The sequence below is a fragment of the Prionailurus bengalensis genome, chromosome B2, assembly GCF_016509475.1.
Source record: "Prionailurus bengalensis isolate Pbe53 chromosome B2, Fcat_Pben_1.1_paternal_pri, whole genome shotgun sequence".
NCBI classification, from domain to species: Eukaryota; Metazoa; Chordata; class Mammalia; order Carnivora; family Felidae; genus Prionailurus; species Prionailurus bengalensis.
The window spans coordinates 5,208,395-5,224,472 of NC_057349.1; the positions used below are offsets into that span (position 1 = coordinate 5,208,395).

General features: G+C 41.1%; 1 protein-coding gene across 2 annotated transcripts; it reads left to right on the forward strand.

Moving 5' to 3' along the window:
* Positions 1–110: 110 nt before the first annotated feature.
* Positions 111–15,281, forward strand: TDP2 (tyrosyl-DNA phosphodiesterase 2). Of its 2 annotated transcripts, XM_043590697.1 has the most exons (7): positions 111–337; positions 417–502; positions 4,198–4,371; positions 5,032–5,123; positions 6,830–6,948; positions 8,663–8,833; positions 14,135–15,281. In XM_043590697.1, the coding sequence occupies exons 1-7, from the start codon at positions 173–175 to the stop codon at positions 14,414–14,416; spliced, it is 1,089 nt and encodes a 362-aa protein (XP_043446632.1). In that variant the 5' UTR covers positions 111–172; the 3' UTR covers positions 14,417–15,281. The 2 variants fall into 2 exon arrangements, with proteins under 2 accessions (XP_043446632.1, XP_043446633.1); XM_043590698.1 differs by lacking the exons at positions 111–337; positions 417–502 and having other exon boundaries at positions 3,939–4,371; positions 8,663–8,845.
* The last annotated feature ends 797 nt before the right edge of the window (positions 15,282–16,078 follow it).

A 16,078-nucleotide genomic window follows, 5' to 3' on the forward strand; every position in this document is an offset into this window, starting at 1 on the left:
CGCGCAAGCGCTGTTATATCCGCTCCCGCCCCTGCCACCGCCCGCCCTCCCCCCGCGTGGCCACGCCCGTCGCCCTCGGAGGGCGGAGCGCGTTTCCCGCCGGGCGGGTGACGCGAGTGCGCCGGGGCGGCAGGCGCCTGCGCAGTGGCGGGCGTCGGCCCGCGGCGAACGGATGGAGGGGCCGAGCGGCTCGGAGGTCACGCTGGAGGCGGACCGGGAAGAGGGCGAGCCCGAGGCGAAGAAGCGGCGGCTTCTCTGTGTGGAGTTTGCCTCGGTCGCGATGTGCGACTCCGCCGTGGCTCAGTGCTACCTGGCCGAGAACGACTGGGAGATGGAAGTAAGCTTCGCTCCTCTCTCCCCTCTCTATATCTCGGCCCGGGAAGCGCCCAGGTCCCACCGCTGTGTCTGTTTTTCAGAGAGCGCTGAACTCGTACTTCGAGCCGCCAGTGGAGAACAGCGCCTCGGAAAGCCGCCCTGAGACCCCGGCAGGGCCCGGGTCCTGGTGAGTGAGCGCCGGGCGGGTCCCTCCGAGGCGGTGGGCGGGCGCTCCGGGGGAGCTCGAGCAGCTGCCCGCGGGCGGAGATGCGCCCCGGCGGCGCCCGGGTCCTGGTGAGTGTGCGCGGGGCTGGCTGGTCTCTCGGAGGGGCTCATGCAGGTGGTTGGGGTGCAGATGGCGCCCCCGCCGCGGGGCGAACGCGTCACCCCGACGTAATGTAGTCCGGGAAGGAAAACTTCGAAGCTTCCTTTTTGACTCGAGATCTAGGAACTGTGTGAGAGGTTCGAAATAAATGAATGAGGCAAAATCCTCTGTTGAAGAACGGTAACTTGGAAGTCTCCTGGCTTCCGGTGCGGTTTCTCTACGTAGTTGTTTTTTGGAATGCACACCCGCCTTGTAATTCCACTGCTTGCCTCCCCAATTCCAGCCCTGCTGCCCTTCACGTCCAGATGCCTGACGCATCCCTCCAGGTTGACCGCTGCCTATCCTTCCAGTTTTGTCTCCTCTCACCCTCTCTTTCTGACCCCACAAAAACTTAACAGGCATATCAGACTTCCGTTTTCTCCAGTGGGCCGTTTTCTCTTTTCAACCTTCGTAAAGATATTTATGACCTCTGCCCTGAACCTTTTCTTGGACTCTCTTCATGCTAAGTAGTATTTACCGTAAGGCCCGTCTTACCTCCAAGAAACGTTTCCTCTTAGGTAATCTTACAGCATCCTGCAGGATCCCGGTCGTAGTAACTAAGTTCACATTCTAATTGCTACTTAATATTTTATATCTCCCACTAGGCTACCCATTTGGTGAAGCCCATATCTGTTTTATACGTTGTTAATCTCCCAAGTCTAATACAACATTTGGCATGTAATAAGCTCTCCATAAACATGTATAAAGTTCTCCCCGGTATGTGAGCAGCTGGTAGAGTTAACTTCATAGTGAAGACACATTTCTCCCGATAATCTTTTCGGCTGCACCAGTTTCCAGATGTGATAATTTCATTAGGCTCCTCTATCTGCCTAGCTTCTTACTGGGGGAATTGTCCACCCATCCACAGTGACAGAGCTGTGCCTCCCGTGTTGTAGTATTCACCTAGACCAAGCTGGCCAGCCAGATCTTCTCTCCTGGGATTTCAAGATTAGGATAAAGAGAGTTCAGTCTAAATCTTCCTGTGGAGCTGGAACCATAACGTTGCTAACTTCGAACTTGTGCGGGAAAGAGGAGAAGGCTGGTTTGCAAGAGGCAGAATGAGGCTGAGGGAAGTTGAGTCAGATGGAGAGAAAGCCTTGATTGAACTTCCTTAGAGACAGCTGCATTCCAGAACCTGGCTCTGTGGCATGTTTCTGTTTCCTTCTAAATTCCTCTGGTGTGCTCAAACCAGCCTGAGTTAATTTATGCCATTTAGAATCTAAACTGTAACCAATAAAGAAATTGGAACAGAGGCACTTGATCTCAGGGTGGTGAGTTCAAGCCCCATGCTGGGAGAGAGAAAGTGGGGGGGGGGGGCGCAGAGAAAGGGAGAGAGAGAACCCCTAGCAGGATCCCTGTGGTCAGCACAGAGCCACATGTGGGGCTTGAACTCACAAACCATGAGCTCATGACCTGAGTCAAAATCAAGAGTTCGACACTTAACTCTGCCACCCCGGCACCCCTAGAGCACACAATTCTTGATCTTGCGGTTGTAAGTTCAAGCCCCCATGTTGGGTGTAGAGATTACTTAAAAATAAAATCTTAGGGGCTCCTGGGTGGCTGAGTTGGTTAAGTGTCAGACTCTAATTTCAGCTCAGGTCATGATCTCGAGGCCAGTGGGATTGAGCTCCACGTCGGGCTCTACTTGGAATTCTCTCTCTGCCCCTCCCCTGCATGTGCACTTTCTCTCTCTCTCAAAAATAAATATTAAAAATAAATAAAATAAATAAACATTAAAAAAATAAAATCTTGAAAGCAGAACAGAGGAAGTGGATTCCCTAAAATAGTCCCTCAAAAATGTGAAGTCCGGATGAGTAATGGTGGAACGGAAGGGCATTTGGAGTCCCTCTCAGAATTATAAATTGGGATTTTGGTAGCACAATTGGCGAAATTTGTATAGGTCTTAAAATTATATAATAATGTATCAATGATAATTTTCTGACGTTTAATAATGCTTGGGTATATATGTAAGCCTGTCCTTGTTTCTGGGAAATACAAAGTATTTATGCAAACATTTCACAATAAAAAGCAAAGCAGGTAAATGTTAAGTAAGTGAATGGTAACGTTTGTGTGGGTGAATGGTGAAAAGAATTCTTTTTACCCTTTCTAATGTTTTACTGAAAGTCTGAAATTATTTAAAAATACGTTAATGTTAACTTGATTTATTGTGGTTACTTTACAGTGGTTACAAATACTGAATCATTATGTTGTGCAACAATTAATATCATGTTATATATCAATTATATCTCACTAAAAAGTTTTAATTAAAAAGTTAAAATATTGACATTAAATTTATTGAAGTTATAAATATGAAAACCTATTTCTGAAATTTATGTATGGCATGTAACTGCTTAGCAATCAACTTTTAATAATGGTTTGTGCCTCCACTCAAATATCTGGGCCTTGGTGGAGGTGGTGTGAAATGGTTTCTCAGGACTGCGGACTGGAGCTTATATGTTTGGCCTCTCCAGCATGTAGTCTCAGACTTCTCATGTGGTGTCTTGCGAGAGAGCGTTCCAAAAGGCTCGAGTGAAAGCTGCAAAGTTTCTTATGACCAAGGCTCTGAAGTCCCAGGACATCCTTTCCATCCTATTCTGTTGGTCAAGCAAATCACTAAGGCAAAGATTCAGGGGGAGAGCTGTTGGACCTCCCCTTCCAATGAGGGGGTAACAACACATTTGCAGCTGCTATTCACAAAGAGATCTTACTTCATAGGTTTCCTCTGTGTCATTTACGATGTAAAATAAACCCACATTTGGAAATCTTATATTGCTCAGTCTGACTTCAGGTCATAGTGTAAAAAATCATTTTAGGAGTGCCTGACTGGCTCAGTTAGTTAAGCATCTGACTTCAGCTCAGGTCATGATCTCGCCATCCATAAGTTAGAGCCCCGCGTCGGGCTCTGTGCTGACAGCTCAGAGCCTGGAGCCTGTTTTGGATTCTGGGTCTCCCTCTGTCTTTGCCCCTCCCCTGCTCACGCTCTGTCTCTTGCTCTCTCAAAAATAAATAAACATTGGGGCGCCTGGGTGGCACAGTCGGTTAAGCGTCCGACTTCAGCCAGGTCACGATCTCGCGGTCCGTGAGTTCGAGCCCCGCATCAGGCTCTGGGCTGATGGCTCAGAGCCTGGAGCCTGTTTCCAATTCTGTGTCTCCCTCTCTCTCTGCCCCTCCCCCGTTCATGCTCTGTCTCTCTCTGTCCCAAAAATAAATAAACGTTAAAAAAAAAAATTTTTTTTTTAAAATAAATAAACATTAAAAAAAATTTTTTTTAAGTCATTTTGGTGACATTGAGGGATATTGAGTTGGCTATAATTATGTAAGTGAACAATATTTAGATAACAATAAGAGTCTTTTTTCCGCAGTTGTGTGGCTTCTTCTCTTATATAGGCAGATACTTTCAGGGCTCTTAAAATTTATTTACCTGTAAAATGAGGGCTACAAATAGTTAGAAAATAATTTCAAATTAATCAGTTTATATAGATGATTTGCAAAGTTGTGTTTCATTGTGATCTTGCCAGTGTTGATCTAACAAATGAAGAAACAACAGATTCCATTGGTTCTAAAACCAGCACATCTGAAGGTATTCAGCAAGAGGATGGCAGCACGTTCTCTTTCATTACCTGGAATGTTGATGGATTAGATCTAAACAATCTGCAAGAGAGGGCTCGAGGAGTGTGTTCCTATTTAACTTTGTAAGTATTATTAGATTTAATGGTAGCATGATCATGTGTTTTATCGTCTACAAAAAGGGTAAAGGTCAAAGTTGTGGGCGTTGGCATCAGATCTGAGTTCAAAACCCAACTCCGAAGACACATTTGAAAGAGCGGAGAGTGATTGCCTATCGGTGTGGGTGGGCAGGGGAGGGGATGCTGATTTTTGTTAGCAGCCTTCTAGTACTGTTTTCCTTTCTAAACCTGTATGTAATTATTGCTGTGAAAATAAAATTACCAAGGTCAACTGTATCTGCTACACACTGGCTCTGTGACCTTACATAATCACTTGTGAGCTGCTGAACTTCTCTGCAGTTCAGTTTCCTTCATCGTGGATAATAACTGGTGAGGATTAATAACTTTTAAAGCATCTCATGGGCCATTATTAGGCTCTCAGTACACTGATTTCTATTTATGATTCCACTTCTTTTCAATTTAAAGTGTTATGTATGCTTTTCTTTTTTAATTTGATGTTTACAGTGTTTGTTAAATGGCACAGATCTTTCTGATTTTATAGTTCTCAAAGGTCAGTGTAAAGATTGAATATTAGATCTCCTAGGGGGCAGGATATTTTGCTAATCTAAGCGGCAGCACATGAAATAGTTTACCTGGTATTTATCATAAATTGCTGTTTTGAATTAGGTATAGCCCGGATGTGATATTTCTCCAGGAAGTCATCCCCCCGTATTGTAGCTACCTAAAGAAGAGAGCAAGTAGTTATGAGATGATTACAGGTAACACTTTTCGTCTTACTGTCTTTGTCTCTGGAAAACAGTCAGTGAAAGAGGTAAATCAAAAGTTAGCCCATAGGAGCACACACAGGAAAAAGCAAAAGTAAGTTTGAGAAAAGTAAGCCAGATGCAGGGTACTAGGAAAACTGTAGGAGGATATGTTATACATCTTAATATATGTGAAAAGTGGTGGTTGAAATGGATGGTTTTTCAGGGAAATAGAAATTGCAAAAATTTGAGACCTTGAGTAGTTTTTTGGTAAAATAAATTTATTAAATTGAAGTGTGATAATTGCCTTTTCAAAAACTCTATTCCTTTTAATTGATTTTTGTTTTTTTCCTAGCTTTTTTGCCCTGAATAGTTTTTGATTTTCCATCTATTTTGTTCTTAATGAGTACATTTAGTATACCAAACCGGCTACATTCCATGATATTTGGCTAAATCGTGTGTTTTCTTTGACTTTCGTTTTTACATAGTATGTAATTGTAATTTTGATTTATTACTAAATTCACGATTGCTAAGCAGAGGGTTCTCTCTCAGTCTCTGTGTTTGTCTTTCTCTCTGTCTTCGTGGGACAACTTTCCTGCATTCTCTTCGGGATTCTTTTTGACTTTCTTTTGTTTTGGATTTCTTGTTTTCGGAATCCCATGCTTTCCTCCTTCTTGGTTTTCTTCCTCGTTTTATTAGTCTGTTTTTGATATATTGTGCTGAACACGTGGTAGGAACTTTCAAACTGGAGGATTCTGGTAAATTCAGTTCTGGTAAATTCTTTTCCTCTTCCTCTTCTTCCCTTCCTCCTCTGTCCCTTTTTCTCTTCCCTCTCCCCCTCCCCCTCCCTTTCCCCTACCAGCTTGCCCCCTTGCTTGCCAGGTTTCTAGTCCATGTGGCTGTTGTTGACCTTCTCCCCCCTTTTCTTCCTCCCTTCTCTCCCTTTCCACTTTTCCTGGTTTTTCTCTGTTTAGATAAACCACTTCTCGCTTCTTCAGCTACTCTGTTTTCTGAAAAACAGTTGGAAGCTTTTATTCACTGCCCCTCTACTTCACTTCTCTTCTCACAACTTTATACCTTTCTAAATTTCTTATTCATTTATCATTTTTCTGGTGCTTCCAGAGTAAGAAGTAAATCCATGTCAGTTTGCCTCAGTGTAAGTTTCATCTACTTTTTCAGAAATTGCTCAATTTTTTATTTGATACTGGCATCATTAACTATTTTTAAAATTTCTTTTTAATGTTTATTTAATTTTGAGAGAGAGAGAGAGAGAGAGCACTTGTGCAAGGAGGGGAGGGGCCGAGAGAGAGGGAGACCCAGAATCCGAAGCAGGCTCCAGGGTCTGAGCTGTCAGCACAGAGCCCGACACGGGGCTTGAACTCATGAACCACAAGATCATGACCTGAGCTGAAGTCGGAGGCTTAACCAACTGAGCCACCCAGGTGCCCCCAGCATCATTGACTATTTTGGGCACTTATGTGAATTCATTTTCATTTTTATATTTCTTCCATACATCAAGCTACATTTTGGGAAGGGGCAGGTAAACATAGGGACTCGATTGGCCGTCTTCAGCTGTGTTGAAATAATAGTTTACTTTGAAGATTCATACCCATTTAAATATCTGTACTTACTTGTTATAAAATCTTCAGCAGGAGAACTTGGGATAAACTTGGGATATTCTTGACTTCTCAGCCTAAATTCTTTTCCACAAACATTTGAAGGTCATGAAGAAGGATATTTCACAGCTATAATGTTGAAGAAATCGAGAGTGAAATTTAAAAGCCAAGAGATTATCCCTTTTCCAAATACAAAAATGATGAGAAACCTTTTGTGTGTGTATGTAAGTAATTTTTAAAAATTGACTTTTTTTTTTTTTTTTTTTTTTAACTGAGTGGTTTCTTACAGTTCCACTGTGGTATCTTTTTTTGAAAAAAATAATCTGCCTTTATAGAAAATTTTCTTTTCTAAATTCTTTTAAATAGTCTTAACACTGTAAACTAAGTTTTTACATAAATTACAAATACAAATTTGTGAATATAAAACCCTGATCCATTGGATGTTTTCCAAAGAATATTTAAGAATTTAGGGCTGCTTGTCTGGGTAGAGCCAGGTAGAGCACGCAACTCTTGATCTTGGGGTTATAAGTTCGAGCCCCGTGTTAGGCGGGGAGCCTATGTTAAAAAAAAAAAGAAAGAAAAATGGAATAAACATAGTATAAATATTTAGAAAAAAGAATTTACTAACATTTCACATTTGCTTCCTAAAGTGGTTCTTTTTTTTCCTAATTGCATTCTACATGATAGTGTACCATACTCTGTAAGCCTTACAAGAATGAATCCAAAGATCTTGCTCTTGTAGCATTTATAGATTAGCAAGAGAGAGATTGTGTTGTATAGTAACTAAAATAAAGGAAAAGCATAAATGCCACTGGAGGAAATATAATGCTGACCATGGGAGTTTAGAGATAACCTTAAGCTAGATCGTTTTTTGTTTTTTCATTGAGATATAATTGACGCAACAGTATACACTTCCAGGTGTACGACATAACGATTCGATATTTGTATATGTTGTAAAATGATCACCGCAGTAAATCCAGCTAACAGCTGTCCCCATATATAGTGACAACATTTTTGTGTGTGTGTGATGAGATCAGCTAGGTTGTTCAGTGAAAGTTTCATGAAGGAAGTTGTATTTGAATTGGGCCCTGAAAAATAGGTCAGAGGTAGGCGTTAAGAACAGTCCAGGTGGCAGAACCACCGTGAGCAAACTTTTGCAAATTGCACATTGCAGGATGTGTGTGCGTACATAGGTCTATGTGAGAAAGAACATACAGGAGCGAAGATGAGCCTTGTATTCAGTTGGACGTAGATCTATATGAGAAAGAACATACAGGAGTATACATAAGCATTGTATTCAGTTGGGTGTAGACGGCATGCAAAGGGGTCGTGTGACAAGAGATTGGTAAAGTAGGTTGGATCCAGATTACAGAAGGTCACGAATACCCAGTATGAAAGAATTTGGACTTGATTCTGCGGGCACTTAGTGTGAATAATGACAGATCCTGCATTGTCGGTATCTAAGTAGTAAATGATTTTCATTCATTCATTTAACTGATCTTTTTCGAGTGCCTATGTGCCAGGCTGTTGATAATAGCAGAAAATAAAAGAACCATCTTTGCTCTCAGATGACTCATGACTTTGTAGGAGAGAAATCACTGTGCTGTAATTCAGCCTAGGGAACTTTAAAAACAGTCTTTCGAGTATGCAATAGGAGTATAGAGGAGGGAGCCACTGTCTGGGGATGCTGAGGAAGGATCACAGGGGAGGTGACATTTGAGGTAGGTCTGGAAGTACTAGTGGCTGTTTGCTAAGTAGTCTTCGGGAGCAGGATTAGCACTTTATACCTTGACCTAGAAAGATGAGCACAATGCTGATTATATAGTTTTGCCTTAGCAAATACATACTAATGAGCCGAGTACTTGGCTGATTCTGTTCTCAAATTTCTGCATTAGTGGTTGGTGAGTAATTTTAACAACTATATTTATCCTGTTGCAGGCAAGTGTGTCAGGAAACGAACTTTGCCTTATGACTTCTCACTTGGAGAGCACCAGAGGGCATGCTAAGGAACGAATGAATCAGTTAAAAATGGTTTTAAAGAAAATGCAAGAAGTTCCAGCGTCAGCTACAGTTATATTTGCAGGAGATACAAATTTAAGGGATCACGAAGTGAGTGACAAAGTATGTTCTGTGCTTCTGGGCGCTACTGCTGTGGAGACTAATTTGGGTTTCTTCTGACCAAAGCTGTTAAAATGTGTAAGCGGTCTTCTAGGTGCAATTCAGTAAATACTCACTTAGCCTGTGCTGTGAGCCTAGCGTTGCAGAAGCAGGAGGAGCCCTTAGATTATTGGGAAAAACACAAATACTGCACTTGAAACAGACAACACAAAGCAATACATGTTGATTAAAAAGAGGGGTATAGAGAAAATAATAAATCAAAGTTTAGAAAAGATCCAGTGTATCTGCTGTGTCTCTAGCTGCAAGATGAGAAGCACAGAAAGATTTGACCATCACAGTTGTCCCTACTTCTCTTCCGGTTTTCTTTTTTCAACTTTTTTTTTTTTTTTACTCCCTTTTCCTGGTGCAACCGTGCCTAGGTCTGAAACGCTGTCCTTTCCTTTAGTTCAGTTGAGACACATTGGGATTTTTCAGGGCCTCTGTAGACTTAGATCATATTAAATGGTAAGCCGGCCTTGCCTTTTCCCCCAACTCTGGCTGAACGCACATCAGATTAGAAGTGTTCATTTCACTGCTGAACGCTCCAGGAGTGGAGGAAGTGAAACGAGCAATGAAACCATGTCAGGACTTACTTCCAAAGTGAGGGCAATACCCTAAATAAAGAAGGTGGTGCTCTACTTCTCTTTGTGATTTTGTGTCCTTGTACACAGATTATAAAAGAAAATCAGATGGTCTATTGGACTATTTGCAAATCAGTGACTTCATGGTAGCTATTTTGTGATACCTGGTTGATCGGGTTAAAAGAAAAATCCTGCTTTTCAACAAGTGTTGGGAAAACTGGAAATCCACATGCAAAAAAAACACTTGGATCCTTACTTTATACCCTATACAAAATGTGTTCAAAATGGATCAGTGACCTACAAGAGCTAAAACTATAAAACCTTTAGAAGAAAACAAAGGGGAAAAGCCTTGTGATACTGGATTTGGCAACGACCTCTTGGATGTGACACCAAAAGCATAGACCACAAAAAAAAGATGGCCTTCATCAAAATTAAAAACTTTTCTGCATCAAAGGACACACAGATTGAAAAGGCAGCCCATGGAATGGGAAAAATGTTTTGCAAATCATGTGTCTGGCAAGTGAGTAATATCAACATAATTAATATTGATATTATATAAAGAATTTCTGCAATAAAGAAACAACCTGGATTAAAAATGAGCAAAAGACCTAAATAGACATTTTTTCAAAGAAAATCTACAAATGGCCAGTGAGCACAAGAGAAGATGCTCAGCGTCACTGATCATTGGAGAAATGTGAATCAAAGCCATCACGAGGTATTACTTGACGTCTGCTGATATGAGTATTATCAGAAAACCAGAGAATAACATATTGGCGAGGGTTTGGATTGGAACCCTTGCGATGGGGATAAAATGGTAGAGCTGCCATGGAAAGTGGTGTGTTAATTCCTCCAAAAATTAAAACCCTTTTCATGTGGTCCAACAATCCCATTTCTGGGTATATACCCAAACAAGTAAAAGCAGGGTCTCGAAGGGATATTTGTACACCTGTGTTGATAGTAGCATTACTTTTTTTTTTAAGTTTATTTATTTATTTAGAGAGAGCAAGCACGAGCTGGGAAGGGGCAGAGAGAGGGAGAGAGAAAATCCCAAGCAGGCTCCGTGCTGTCAGCGCAGTGCCTGACATGGGGCTGGTACCCACGAAGCGTGAGATGATGACGTGAGCTGAAATCAAGTCAGCTGTCTAACCAGCTGAGCCACCCAGGCACCCCTATTGCAGCATCATTCACTGTAGCTAGCACCTAAGTGACCATTGACAGATGAGTGGGTAAACAAAATGTACATGCCTACAGCAGAACATCGTTAAGCCCTAAAAGGGAAGGAGACACACATGCTGTGGGATGGATGAGTCCTGGACATTATGCTAGGTGAGGTAAGCCAGTTACAAAGAGGACACATTTTATATTTTCTCCTATGAAAATATAAAGTAGTCAAATTCATACAGAAAGTAGGATGGTGGTTGCCAGGGACTGGGGGAGGATGGAATGGGTAGTTAGGATTTAATGGGTATGGAGTTTCAGTTTGGGAAAATGAAAAGGTTCTGGAGCTGGATGGTGGTGATGGTTGCACAATTATGGCGATGTACTTAGTGCCGTGGAACTGTACACATTAAAATGGGAAATTGCACGTATGCAGGCCTACCTCGGAGGTGCAGGTTCAGATCCAGACCCCCACATTAAGCTGGATATCGTAACAAAGCAAGTCAAATGAATTTTAGTTTCCCACTGTGTGTACAAAAATTATGTTTATACTGCTGTAGTCTTTATTAAAAAGAAATGTACTTGTTAAAAAGGTATGTACATTCGAAAGCAATGTACATACCTTAATTAAAATTATTTTATTGGTAAAAGATGCTAACCATCACCTGAATTTTCAACCAGTCATAATCTTTGTGCTGGTGGAGGGTCTTGCTCTGATGTCGGTGGCTGCTGGCTGACCAGGGTGGTGGTTGCTTAAGGTTGGGATGGCTGTAGCTATTTCTTTGAATAAGACAATGAAGTTTGCTGCCTTGACGGGCTCTTCCTTTCACAATTTCTCTGTACCATTGCTGTGCCTTTTGATAGCATTTTACCCACAATAGACCTTTCAAAATTGGAGTCATTCCTCTTAAAGCCGGCCACTGCTTTATCAACTAAATTTATATAATATCCTGAGTACTTGGTTGTCATCTCAACAGTTTTCACCGCGAGTAGATTCCATCTCAAGAAACCACTTTGCTCCTCCGTAAGAAGCACCTCCTCATCCGTTAAGGTTTGGTCCTGAGACTGCAGCAATACCATCCCTTATTCAGGCTCCACTCTAACTCTAGTTCTGCTGTTTCCACCACATCTGCCTTAATTTCTCCACAGAAGTCTTGAAAACCTCAACTCCGAGTCACCCGTGAGGGTTGGAATCAACTGTTCCAAAGTCCTTCCTGTTCATGTTGACATTTTGACTTTTTCCCGTGAATCATAGGAAAATCTTCCAGAAAGTTTTCAATTGATTTTGCCCAGATCATCAGAGGAATCACTGTATATGGCTGCTATAGTCTTATGAAACGTACTTCTTAAATAATAAGACAAAAGTGGAAATGACTCCTTAACCTGTGGGTTGTAGAATGGAGGTTGTGTCAGCAGGCGTGAAAACATTTATCTTCCTGTCAATCTCCACCAGCTCTTGGGTGACCAGGTGCATTGTCAACGAGCAGTAACATTTTGAAAGGATTTTTTTCCTGAGCAGTAGGTTTCAGCAATGAGTAAACCATGTTGTAAACAGATGTGCTGTCATCCAGACTTTGTTCCATTTGTAGGACACAGGAAGAGTAGATTTAGCCTCATCCTTTTTTAATTAAGTTTTTAATTCCAGTATAGTTAACATACAGTGTTATATAGTGTCAGGTGTACATTATAGTGTCTCAACAATTCCATACAGATTTGGCATAATTCTTAAGGGCCCTAGGATTTTTGGAATGATAAATAAACATAGACTTCAACTTCAAGTCAGCTGCTGCATTGGCCCCCAACAAGAAAGTCAGCCTGTCCTTTGAAGCTCTGAAGCCAGGCCCTGACTTCTCTCTAGCTGTAGAAGTCTTAGATGGCATCTTCCAGTAGAAGGCTGTTTTGTCTATGTTGAAGATCTGTTGTTTATCGTAGCCACCTTCATTAATTCTCCTAGCTGGATCTTCTGGAGAACTCGCTGCGGCTTCTGCCTCGGCACTTGCTGCCTCCCCTGGCACTTTTATGGATACCATGTCTTTCCTTAACCTTTACGAGCCAACCTCTGCTAGCTTTAAACTTTTGCAGCTTCCTTACCTCACTCAGCCTTCATGGCCTTGCTCTGGATGAGGCTTTGGCTTAAGGGAATATTGTGACTGATCTATCCAGACCACTCAAGCTTTCTCCACGTCAGCAATAAGGCTGTTTTACTTGTTATTCCTGTGTTATCTGGAGTAGGACTTTTAACTTCTTCCAAGCACTTTTCCCTTGTATTCACAATTTGGCTAAGGGGCCTAGTGTTTGGTCTGTCTCAGCTTTACATATGCCTTCCTCACTGAGCTTAATCATTTCTAGCTTCTGATTTATAGTGAGAGACAAATGGCTCTTCTTTTCACTTGGACACTTAGCGACCATTGTAGGTTGATCAAACAGCCTCATTTCAGTATTGTGTCTCAGGGGAAAGGGAGACCTGAGGAGAGAGAAGAGGTTATGTGGAGCAGGGAGAACACACACAACAAATATTAAGTTCACCGTCTTCTTTAAAAAAAATTTTTTTTTAATGTTTATTTATTTTTGAGACAGGGAGAGACAGAGCATGAATGGGGGAGGGTCAGAGAGAGAAGGAGACAGAATCTGAAACAGGCTCCAGGCTCTGAGCTGTCAGCACAGAGCCCGATGCGGGGCTCGAACTCACGGACCGTGAGATCATGATCTGAGCTGAAGTCGGATGCTTAACCGACTGAGCCACCCAGGCGCCCCAAGTTCACCGTCTTCTATGGGCATGGTTCATGGCATCCCCAAACAATTAACGGTAACAGCAAAGATCCCGATCACACATGTATAATAACAAAGTTTGAAATGTAAAGATCACCAAACCTGACACACAGACGCACCGTAAGCAAATGCTGTTAGGGAACATGGCGCTGATAGACTCGCTGCCTGCGAAGTGGCCACACACACCTGCTGTTTGTAAAACAGTATCTGTGAAGTGCAGTAAGGTGGAGTGCAACAAGAGGAAGTATGCCTGTTATTTTATTTACCACAATGCAAAATCTTTAAATCCTGGAGTGTGAATAGAAGGAAGAATTGATAGTAAATTTCAAATGACACTGTGAAGGCAGCTCACATTATTGGATCATATAAATGGGATATGTCTAAATTTATACACTAGAGTAACAGTTTTGCCTACTTTTTACTTGTGTTCATTTTTAAAAAAATAAATAGCAATAACCGAGGCTATGGGCTTGCAACCTTCTAAGTTTTGTCTGATATCCGAAGTTAGGAATCTATGACAGAAGAGAAGGGGCAAATTTCAGATCTCTCAGGCTATCTTGATTATTTTTATATTACCTACTTATTACTGTACAGCAAAATATTTTTTAGAATATATTTATATCTAGTCTTGCATTGCATTAATTTATGACATTCTGATTTGAAATGTTGGTCTTAGACATAGAAAAAACTTTTTAATTTAGGAGAAGAAGGACTGAAACTTAAAGAATTGTCTTTTTCTTTTCAGGTTACCAAATGTGGTGGTTTACCCGGCAACATTTTGGATGTCTGGGAGTTTTTGGGCAAACCTAAGCATTGCCAGTATACGTGGGACACACAGATGAACTCTAATCTTGGAATATCTGCAACTTGCAAGCTTCGTTTTGATCGAATATTTTTCAGAACAGCAGCAGAAAGTGGTCATATTGTTCCCCAAAGTTTGGACCTCCTTGGGTTGGAAAAACTGGATTGTGGTAGATTTCCTAGTGATCACTGGGGTCTTCTGTGCAACTTAGATGTGATATTGTGAAATGCCTTTCAAATAAGAGTTTTGCATCTTATGAGTAATTTCATTCTGGGTTTTTCCAAATGTAATTTTATCTGTCTGGAAAGGTAGGCTTAATAGGGAGGAATTAATGTACTAGATCGCTGTAACAGAAGAAAACACTACTGTGATTTTATTTTGTGGACTGTGTCCTCATATTTCAGAAGTAAATATTGATGTTTATTTACATTAAAGCTTACCCGGTGTTCAGAATATGAGACTTCTTCATAAAAGGCCACCAGGACCGTTGGAGCTTTTCATAGTGCTCAGAGTTACCAGCTGGTTCTCAAGCAGGGCCACGTCTCTATCTGGGCTAGCCTTTGTAATTTGTTGATTTTTAAGATCAGGCACCAGAGAGTTTATATTTTAAGTAAATCTTTAAAAATAAAAATAAGAGGTTATTGAGTTTGGGGGGTTAGATCTTTTCATTATGTTTTAGAAATTCAGGTAATTGTAAATGAAAAAGCCATGATTATGTACGTTTAAGTAGATGATAGGTATCCCACCATAGACTTTGTTTTCGTCAGCTAACAGTACATATTTGCTAAGCTCTAAGTGAAACCTTAGGACTTGAAATTTCGCAACTTTTTAAAATTCATGTTTGTCAACGTCGCCATTTGTGTTGCCAACAGAGGCAAAGTTAGACCTGATAATGATTAAAGTCCGTTTTACAGCTGCATCGGATATCTTTTCTAAGAGAAAAATGAATGTGTAAAGAGAAATCGGTTTTTAGTTTTACTTATAAAATTGAATTATTTTACAGGAGAGGGATAAGGAGCACTTTTAACTGTGCTTTAAAAAACACTTTTAAGAGAAGTGTACTTTAAATAAAGAATTATACTTGTTTATAGTTTTAGTATGCTTTTGTGTCCACGATGGGATTGAAGTTTTTACCTGCTTCCTATTTTTGACTCTTCCTGTTTCTGACTGCTGCTACTCACCTCTCTGAGAAAGAAAACAGCTTCTGTGAAGCTTCTCCCACCAAGAACTACCAAGCACACGTTGATGTCCTCAGTATAAAAAAAGGAAAGCCAGTGGGGATGATTAGAATGAGAAGTCACAGAGCCTCATTTTCAGCAGGGGTATCAAAATTAACAACCAAACCACCTGATAAAAGACAAACTGAATTTATGCATGATATTCTCTTTGTAGTGACGATGGAAAGGAGTTTTATATGTTACTTATTTAGTCATTTAGAATGAAAATGCTAATATTGTAGCATACATTACGGAGGCAGTAGTTCATTTTTATAGGAAAAGGATGTTTGGGGCATAAAATGCTTATTCACTGGGGTTCCTGGTTGGCTCTGTCAGTTAAGCATCCTACTCTTGATTTCGGCTCAGGTCATGATCTCATGGTTTGTGAAATCGAGCCCCACATCGGGTTCTGTGATGACAGTGCAGAGCCTGCTTGGGATTCTTTCTCTCTCTGCCCATCACCTACACACCCTCTCTCTCAAAATAAATAAAGAGTTATCAGATTGTTTGAAAACCTTGAAAGGAACTCCAATCCCTTTACATGACTGAGCATTCAAGTGAAATACCTTCCATTTGCTGTTCATAGTGACAGAATCGGAGAAGTTTTATGTGATGGGAATAGGAACAATTAGACCAATTTTAGTCAGCTTTCCCAAGAATTAAGACCCTA